Source organism: Gossypium raimondii, chromosome 5 (genome assembly GCF_025698545.1).
Source record: "Gossypium raimondii isolate GPD5lz chromosome 5, ASM2569854v1, whole genome shotgun sequence".
Taxonomy (NCBI): domain Eukaryota; kingdom Viridiplantae; phylum Streptophyta; class Magnoliopsida; order Malvales; family Malvaceae; genus Gossypium; species Gossypium raimondii.
The window spans coordinates 22,494,664-22,504,630 of record NC_068569.1 but is presented as its reverse complement, the minus strand read 5'-3'; the positions used below and the strand labels follow the sequence as shown (position 1 = coordinate 22,504,630).

Genomic DNA, 9,967 nt, shown 5'->3' with positions numbered 1-9,967 from the left:
GAATTTCAAAAGCAACCTGTGATATGTTTGTTTGCCAAAGATAAGATTAGGAAATTCTGCAGGCTCGTAGGACCAACCAACCCGCAATTAGTGGGCATGTTATGCTCGTACCATACAGGCAGGATAGCGTTAGCTATAAAGACTGCAGAATAATGAAAATTGCGACATGAGTCCAGGAACACACATGGAAATTTAGCACTTCCCTTTCCAACTACACATGTCAACTAAGAGACTGTAAATGAACCGAGCTTAAACGAACAAATCTCTTTATTTATGTTCGCTTATTTATTTTTAAACTTATTCGTGTTCAGTTTATGTTCGTTAAAAATTTCAAATTTTTGTTCATGATCATTTATTTAAAAATATGTGTATTCATGTTCATTTGTTTAATGTTCACAAACATTAAATAAACATGTTCACGAATAATATAAATAAATAGTAAACAAACAAGCAATAAATACATACATACACATACATATATTGTTTAAATATAAAATAGTCAAATATAAATATTAATAATCATATTATAAATGAAAAAATACAAACCAAGATAATTTTATTAATATATACTAATAGAACAATAAATGAGTTTTAAAATAATTTTATTAATATATACTAATGAAATTTTTATAAAAATATCATTAATAAATAAACGAGTCAATAAACGAACTTGTTCGTAAACATAAACGAACCAACATACCTCTATTCGTGTTTGTCCATTTATTAAATAAACATAAAATTTTTGTTTATACAAGTTTATTTAACTTAATAAACAAACATTATATAAACGGTTCACGAAGACTTCATCGAACATTCTATTCATTTACACCCCTAATATCAACAAAGCAGCCATACTATTAGTCAATAACTCTATTTTCACACCATTCATAACTTTGGTATTGAAGTATCGTTTCTGATCATATATAAATGATATAGCCTTGAATCGAATACACACGAGGCTTTCACCATTTCTACTTTTCAATACCCTTTAGATTACCGAATAATATGCCTACTATGTTGAACGAAACCTAGAATGTGTTCATTATATGGAGCCACCAAATCACCATCCACAGTTCTAAATCCCCCTCTTGATTCGGATGGCAATGAAGAAGGCATATAAAACAACTAATTTCTCATGAAAATCAAAACGAGTGCTGACTGCCGAGTCCGAGTACCCATATAGCAGTTCAAATTATTCAATCACTCATCCAACAAAGCTTTAAGTTATTCAATCACTAATCCACTCATCCAACTGTTGAGAATATATATATAAGATCACTAGAGCATTTGACCTCAATAGAGGATAGGTAGTTAATTGAAAAAACTGGTAATAGATGTTTACATTTTCATATCGAAGAAACCAACCTAAAGAAAAAAGCTAGTGGAACTTGAATCTTTCTAGAAAACAGAATATACTTTTATCATGATAATTCCAATTTGATGCAACAACTAAACAAAGAGCACTTTCATAACAAATATAAGATCAAACAATCCCCCAGAAGCCTAAGTTCATGATAGAATCTGGGTAAGAAATGACCCAGTAATTAGCTGCACGACTTTTAGAACTTCAAAAGAACTAAGTTTTAATTTTCAGAATCAAGAGAGCTAGAACTTATCCTTCTCAGATTTATCCTGAAACCTTTGACGCAAGTCCTGCTTTAGCATCTCTGTGTATTCCTGACCATGTAAGAAAATATTAATGAGTTTCTGTACAATAATCACCCTGAAAAATTAGCCAGTTAAAAAGACAATGTTGCTTAAACCAGTTTTTTCTCCCCCAAAACGGAGGCACTTCAACCACAAGCTTCTTTAACAGGTAAGAAACCCAAGACGCAGAGGCACTCAATCTTTGACAACTTACCTTGGCAAGACCTTCATCACCACACAACTCATTTAGAAGTTCTTCAGCATTCCTCCCATTGCCATATACCTGAACTGCATTTTCGGCAACAGCATGGAAGACGTCATCTGGTACGTTAGACTGCTCGATCCTCTGAGCAATTTGTTGAATGTCATCCTGGAAGAAACAGCAGATAGCACAATAGTCCTCCATGTCACCATCTCAATATTACATGCTAATTACACGTTATATAAAAATTGGGGGGTGGGGGGGGTTAAAAAATCCACATTATCAACCAAAATAAAACCTGAAATCATGATATCATGATTTATCAATGGCAGTTGACTTCCACCCATCACACTGTACCTGTGATTTAGATTCTACAGCAGGGAAGGATGGAGTTGCAGATGGCCCACGACCAAGCGCCTGAGAAACAATGGGCATCATTTGTTGGACCATCCGTGACAGATCAATACCACCACCTTGGCCTCCTCCAAAACCTGAAAACATGTTCCCAATATCCTGGCTATCAACCTGCTGAGCTAGTTGACTAACAGTGTTCATGATTTGTGGACTTTGAGTCAGTTGCTGCAACATATTCCTAAAATCATCTGGTGAACCAGCACCAGTTTGCTGAGAAACCCCCGCCAATAGGCCATTCAATGCAGGACTTTGAAGAACTTGAGAGACAGCATTAGCAGCAGCTAATTGATCATCTGAACCCTGCCCTCCTGATAATCTACTACCCAGAACACCTTGATTACCTGAGGAAGAATCTACCCTATTCAGAGAAGAGCTCTGAGAAGCAAGTGACTGCAAAATCTGTTGACCAGCCATTCTAGCACTCAGATTTTGATCAAGTGAAGAACTAGCTGTTCCATTAACACCGGCAATTGAAGATTTTGTTGGTTTGACTCGTCTCTGACCAGAAAGATATCATATGCTCATTGTCAATAATTTTAACATAAACAGATTCGAATGAAGTGAAAAATTATCATCACACCTTGCGTTCCAAACCCCCCAACCCCAATCCAAGTGGTACAGGTTTGGCATTTTCCTCACTGGATCTAGGAGCACTTCCTGATGGATCTTCCAACTTCACCAAAGGTTCTCCACTTGAACTAGGAGGGCATCCAACTGTGCCAAGTGATATATCCTGTGAACTCTCACCACTCTCAGTATTATCATTTCTTCCTTCAGCATGTTCAGGTTGTGACTGATTATTAATAGTAGCAGAGTACTCGTCAGAGATACTAAACAGATAGTTCCTAATTGAGATCATTTTATTGTGAATAAAGCACACCTTCAGTTCTTCAGTTTCAAGGTTTGCTGGTAAAGCAACAGTAGAATCCCCAGCTCCACTAGCAACCATATTATTAGGCTGCTGACTACCTGCACCAGCTACAAACATGAATTCTACAATTCTACTTTGACCTTTAAAGACCAGAGAAATCATACGAACAACAATGTAGTTATTAGCATCTGAAAACAATTAACTGCCAGCTACCTGACGCATCCTGGTTATCTCCCTGCATACTAACTAAGTCTCTAATTCTTGAATTGATTTCAGCAACCATAGAGGATAGTGAAGACTCGGTGAGAGCAGATTGTGCAGCACTGGACATTGCAGCAGTGGCACGTGCTTGGGGAGCAGAAGCAACAGTGTTCCGCACAGGGAGAACCCGCATTGAACCAGAACCAGCATTATTACCACGTTCCCCTTGCCTCCCTTCCCCATTGTTTGTTCTATTACCAACAGCTGAAACCACCGGTGACAGTGCAGTACCTGACAATAATTTGCAGTTACAAATAAAAAAACAGAGTACAACTGAAAGGGAAATTGTGGCCTGGCTAGAAGCAGATTTTACCCACCAGGATGTATATGGATATTTATGTGCCGTGGAGCGTTTCCAACACCAACAGGACCTACAGTCAGAGAATTTGATGGAGAATGGGAACCACTAAAGAGGGATCTGGTTTGAAGGGGAAAAGGCTGCAAATAAACAATCAATGCATGCGTGATGAACAGGATCCTAAAGAGAGTTAAACACTTGAACAAACTAAGCAAGATCATCGATAATTGTTTCAGCACATCTCATGGCAACTGGTGAAGTAAAATGCCAAACAGAAAAACAACCAACAATAACATGTTAAGATGGTAAAATACAAGTTTTTACATCTCAAAAACTCCCTGCTTCTTTCAAAAGTAAACACAATTTCTCTCATTTTTGCACCCTAGCATCCCTTTCTGTTAATCCTAAGCCCTCAAAATAATTGCTTTCTATGTCAGAAGAGCATAGGAACATCTCTATAGCTAGATATATGCACCTAGAGAGATCAGATGGATATCATTCTCTTCAATTTAGCTACTGTGAATAACAATAGATAGAAGAACAGATATTAGAAATGCTTGAATGATTTGCTCAGAGTAGACAAACAGGATATCAAAATATTACCATAAATGAATAGGTTATATTAGCAGGATTTTGCAGAATTTTACCAACTTGATATTACCATGTATCATACTCTTCAGTTAAGCTATTTGTGAATAGCAATCAACATAAAATACATACTACACAGAAATTAAGAATCTGCTACTTGAATGAAGTGCTCAGAGTTTATCTGACAATCAGTATATCTAAATATTACCATACATAAATAGAATATATTAGCAGGATTTTGCAGTTATTTTATAACTTGATATGATGCACACAAACTTTTAGCATACCTGAACCATTATAGGATTCGGCCCTGAAGGAGATATGTAAACTGCAGGTCCAGCATTAACTGAAGATTCTGCCTGTGAATTGCATGAAACATTTAGTGACATGTTATTATTCAAAGAGAACAGGAAATAAGGACACAAGAGATTGTAGGCCATACAGGAGAATTTCCCATACGCAGCGTCAATATGGTTCGGCCAAGCTCTAAAAGAACGGAACCTAAGTGCTGCATTGTAAGACCTGCTTGTACTGATTCTGTTTGAATTTGCCCCCTCACTGTAGGATCAGAAGAATCCCCCTCTTGCTCTAAACGTTCTGCAATGTGCTACAAAAGTAGCAGCATATTAAAGATGCAAAGAATCAGATGATAAAATTTCAAACTTGAAAGGTAGAAATAAAAAGAATGTGGAATCTATTTGGAGTAAATATATAATACTTTTTCTTCATGAAAACCACTGCAACTTAAACTATGCCTAGTAAATCATATAACAGAAAAAATTCTCCTTTATCTTCCTCAATCTACACGTACTTAAGGAATTTCATAACATACAAAATTTTCACCATAGAAAGCCAGTAATTATACATGAGAAAAAGAATTCACAGAGATTTTAGCACAACTCTAATACAGTTTAAAAATTATAGAAGGAAACTAGTATTCCACATACCATATCAACCTCAACATGAATTTGGTTAAACATTTAATAACAATCAAAAGCCTAAAAGTTTCCAGAAAATGGTAACTACAGGAAACATACTAAGGCATGGTACTTACAGACAATGCACCAATAGCATGACTGTTGAGAAGCCGTACTGCATTTCGAATTACAATGCTCAATGCTTCAGGTGTCGGCAGACCTCGTGCATCAGATGGTAATGCTACCCTTGGTTGGTCCCTTGTGTTAGTTGTAGATGTGTGTGGCTGATAGCCTGAATAATGCAGTAGCAATTAGTTATTGCAACTACTTTCAAAAAAAAATTTTAAGTTAATGCTTCTAGTGGTATCACCATTTGGAGAATGCATCTCCATGCGGTTCATAAATTCCGAGAGAGCATTTAAAGAATCAGGAATTGGCTGGAGAAAAGGAGAATGATGGAATTAGATAACAATCAAATTGTAATCTGCTAAAAGATGAATAAGTTTAATTGTATTACCGTATTAAGGGATGGAATAGATACTTGTGCTGCAGTCAGAGGAATTGGCATAACTTGATGAGCAACCTGAAAGGATTGACCAGGAAATGATGGTGCAGATTGTGTCTGATTTCCTTGTTGGTTCTCACCACCACCACGCACTCCATTTGTTTCATTCCCTTGAGGAGCCTGAAAGGAAGCATTATTTTTATCGTTAAATTATTTTGATCCTTCTATATTGCAACCACCTTGAGAAACTGAAAGCAATATCAATTATTACTTAACCCTTAAGCCATCACATTATTTTCTACTTTTTCGAGTTTCCCTCTTGTATTTGAATCACTGACATATTCATTAGAGTTAACAGTATACATAAGAAAATCTGAAAAGAATTAATATTTTTAAACCCAAAGCATTTGCCAACAGGAAGCTTAGGTGGAAATATGTGCATCTGTTACAACTAACAATGAAGGCAATTAATCAAGACTTTTCAATACCACAAAAAATTCAAATTTAATTTGTTAAACTTTAAGCAAAGATAAATTTTGATCAAGCATTACTCACAGAGGTTGAAGACTGTGTAATGGTACCATTAGTAGTAGACTGGCCTCCAACTCCAAAAGAATTTAAAACTGCCCCAATAACCTATAAGTCAAGCAACAAACAATGAAATAATACTCAGCATTGCTTCACACACATTGACGTACAAGCAATTAAAGAACTCAGGTTATGAAACAGATTTAAAGGTGAGTTGAAATGCTTCACAAGTAAAAAGAGAAAAAGCACCCACCCGACTAAGGTCTGGAGCACTGCCATCACCTTGATCTCCAACATTAAAGGTCCCAAGAACCACACTGTGCGAAATCTGCCCAACTCGATTACGAGGGATGCCTGAAGCAGCATCATTTCCTGCCATTTATTTCAATTAACTCTTGATATCTACTGCTTTTAGTAAAACGCATTAACGCGCAGAATTTCAAAGACCAGACAAGCACCACCATATGTATTGATACCTCTATTACTGTTATTTCCATCTGCCTCTCCTGAACTTGCATCAGATGAAAGCTGTGATTGGGCAGGCTGCCTTTCAACTAAGTGCAATGTATGCCCATTCTCAACATCTAAAAATCCAGTGAAGGATATATCGCATAAAGTGAACCATAGCAAAGGAAACTGCCGCAAACAGCAAACTTGAGGAAGTAGACAAGACAGCATCTTGATTCCCTTCTTTTGATAGTTACAACTACTAGTTTACAATTCTAATTACACTTATGATGCATAATATTAAGTGACTAAGAAGTAATATATTTGATGCTACAGGCTAGGTATTCAAGCCGGTTAATTAGTGCTCATTTTGGACAATGTTGGGTTGTCTATATCATGCAAATTTGATAGAATAGGAAAATATAAGCACAAGTATTAAAGAGATAGCAAAAGAATATAAGGGTAAAAACTTTGAAACTTAGACTCACTTCTTGTATATATAATGGCTCAATCAAAAGCAGTTACAACCACTAGCAAACTACTTACTTTCCAGGAACAAAACCAATCTATACTTGCATGCAATGGTCATGCTTTAATCCATATAATTGGGATAATTCTGCTCATGAACATGGCATCTATGTAAGTAATGATTAGTCCTGCAGCAAGCTGCAGTACAGTAGATCTTTAATATAGAACAAATCTGATTTAATTAAGGCAAAGAAGTTCTCTAGCAAACAGATGATAGGATACGATATTCAGAAAGGAGATGATCATCCTTTAAGACCTTTCCCCTGAAAATCAGCCGTTGCCGACCAACTGGGACACCAAGCTCCCTAGCTATTTTTTCCTTGAACGATGAAACTGGTGCCTGAGTTCATCCAAGTAATAAGGTATCAGCTAAAAGCTCGATGAGGCTCAAAATCATTTTATTAAAAAAGAGATGCACTGCATAGCAAGAAATTTATGAGAATGCAAATGCTTAGAAACAAGCACTTACCTTTTTGTCAACAAGAAAACTAAAAATTTGCGAATCCAAAGTCTTGATCTTTAGCTCTACAAGTGAATCAGAAGACTCTCCAGAAGTGCTGCCCATGCTCGAACCTTCATTGGAGTGCTGATCTGCCATGGAAGTTCAACAGCTACCAATGCCTAGAACAGAGAAAGGACAGTAATAATATTATTTCAATTAGGATTTTCAACTAATTCAAATTCACAAAGTAAACTATCATTGGCCAAAAGTACTTAGCTCTTAAAGCTGTTGAAATCACAACAAATCAGCAGCCAAGGGCAGAAAAGAATAATTGTCTAGCTAATTTCTCTAACTACCAAGACAACATTAGTTAGTTGTCGAGTAACATGATAAAAATAATATTAAAATCTTTGCTCAAAATGAAAAAAAAAAGAAGTTTGCTTGGCACAACTTTAGAATCTTATTTAATTGAGCACTAAGATAGATCTTCATTTCGTTTATAACAATAATACAAGTCCAGAAAACGCATTACAACCGATTCTTTTAGCCATGGTCAACAAAAGTCAAAACTTCCTACATTTTAAGGTGCTTGTTTGCATAACCAAATACACAACCAAAATGCATTCAAATTTCCCTTTCAAAAAAAAAAACAAAAGGAAAGGCAAAGTGAAAGGAAATGCAGAATAATAATAAACAAAGATGTTATGTCAAATGCAATAAATCAGAAACGACGATAACATCAATAAATGAACAATTACATAGCAATCGTCGGATCGAAGAACCTAGAGGAAATCAAATAAGATCAAAATCATTTAAGACCGAAAATAAAATCCTCACCATCAAATCCTAGAAAACGGAAGGTTCACGTCGATAAACATAGAAGAAAATAAAAAGTAACAATGGAACCAAAAGCACGAACCTAAAAAGTATGCAGACGTCTAAATCGAATAGCGAAAATCCGAAGGAAGCTAAGAATTCGAATTGATGGATGAAAAAGGCAAAAAGCAACGGAAACGGAGGAGTTGCTTCTAGGGTTCTCCAAATCGCGACGTCCCGGGGAAGCTGAGTTCGGCTACGACGATGCCTATGTGGCTTGTTTATGATATGAGAGAGATTTGATTCGAGAAGAATCTAGACCAATCAGCATCCCATGAAGCGGATGGAAATTTCCAGCGGCGTCGTTTCGAGTGGCTCGTGAGTCGTGAGTGACTCGTGTCGCGTCTCTTCTCTTCTCTTCTTTTGTCAGCTTTTCGCGTCTTCCACTTTCACTCCGTTTTCTTGGGCTTAAGGAAATCTATCAAATTGCATGCAACGACTATTGCGCCAATCCGATGGTATTTTAAAGCCCAGCCCATGAAGAACCCACACAAGAAATGTTATAAGCTTTCTTTTCCATGGAAAAATATTTATTTGCACTAGCAACATATCCCCCTTTTAAATTTTTACTGGAACGGTTCAAAGTTGTTAACGAATTTTGATTATTTATTTGTGTTAATTAAAAAATAAAATATTAAAATATGTTTTAATTCTTTGTGTATTTCGTACATTTGAAATTTAATTTTTTATTTTATTTTCAAAAACATAGTTTTCTACTTTTTCTAATTTAAAATTTTAGATTCATTTCTTACCATGAGTAAAATTCTTCTATTAAATTATCTAGTGTGACGTTTTAAAATTTAAAATAAATCACTTAATATTTATGTAACAATAAAAATAAGGTTGAAAACATTTATTAGGATTTTTCTTAAAAGTATTCATTTGAATCAGCAAGATAATTTTTTCTTTGTTAGAATTATATTGTCTTTAAGAAAAATTGTTGTCCACATTTAGATTGAAATAGTTAACAACATTAATTACTTAGACTATCTAATTACATTATAAAAGTAGGTGGACTAAATTATGTCAAAAAATAAAGTATATAAATTAAATATCAAGTTTCAGCATAGTCTAGAGGCCAAAATTGAAATTTGACCATTATCTTATGATGCCGAAAAAAGCGAGACAAACCTAAAAGAAATGGGAAGCCACGTGTCAATCTCTAAGACTCTTATGGTATTCAAATTATATATTAACTATTTGGGCTAATTAATAACATTATTATAATTATAGGGGTCAAATTATGTTAAAAATTGAAATATATAGATTAAATATCAAATTTAGGCATATTAAATTGACTAAAACTGAAATTTAACCTTTTATTATAAAATGCAAAAAGAAAGAAAGGAAAGGAAAATGGTTGGGTGCGCCACGTGTAAAGACTAATTAATGGTATTATAAAATATAGATACTAAGTTTTGTTAAAAATTAAAATATATAGAC

The 9,967-nt window shown here is 35.1% G+C and overlaps 1 protein-coding gene across 2 annotated transcripts; it reads right to left on the bottom strand.

The window, feature by feature from the left end:
• Nucleotides 1–1,286: 1,286 nt before the first annotated feature.
• LOC105770000 (ubiquitin-like domain-containing protein CIP73) lies at nt 1,287–8,855 on the bottom strand. Of its 2 annotated transcripts, none has more exons than XM_052631307.1 (18): nt 8,568–8,855; nt 7,676–7,827; nt 7,429–7,546; nt 6,708–6,815; nt 6,485–6,603; nt 6,259–6,339; nt 5,716–5,883; nt 5,569–5,635; nt 5,336–5,490; nt 4,724–4,888; nt 4,569–4,640; nt 3,713–3,833; nt 3,348–3,599; nt 3,144–3,232; nt 2,844–3,056; nt 2,207–2,761; nt 1,862–2,017; nt 1,287–1,677 (listed from the first exon to the last, which is right to left on the bottom strand). In XM_052631307.1, the coding sequence occupies exons 2-18, from the start codon at nt 7,802–7,804 to the stop codon at nt 1,606–1,608; spliced, it is 2,640 nt and encodes an 879-aa protein (XP_052487267.1). In that variant the 5' UTR covers nt 7,805–7,827; nt 8,568–8,855; the 3' UTR covers nt 1,287–1,605. The 2 variants fall into 2 exon arrangements, with proteins under 2 accessions (XP_052487267.1, XP_012446474.1); XM_012591020.2 differs by having other exon boundaries at nt 3,348–3,626; nt 8,568–8,854.
• Between the last annotated feature and the right edge of the window lie 1,112 nt (nt 8,856–9,967).

Bases quoted from the DNA above. Each gene is read 5' to 3' on its own strand.
- LOC105770000 (XM_012591020.2), bottom strand. From the start codon at position 7,804: ATGGCAGATCAGCACTCCAATGAAGGTTCGAGCATGGGCAGCACTTCT. The intron at 7,547-7,675 runs GTAAGTGCTTGT...GGATGAACTCAG, and splicing joins GTTTTCTTGTTGACAAAAAG to GCACCAGTTTCATCGTTCAA. The intron at 3,057-3,143 runs GTGTGCTTTATT...ATTAATAATCAG, and splicing joins TTGAAACTGAAGAACTGAAG to TCACAACCTGAACATGCTGA.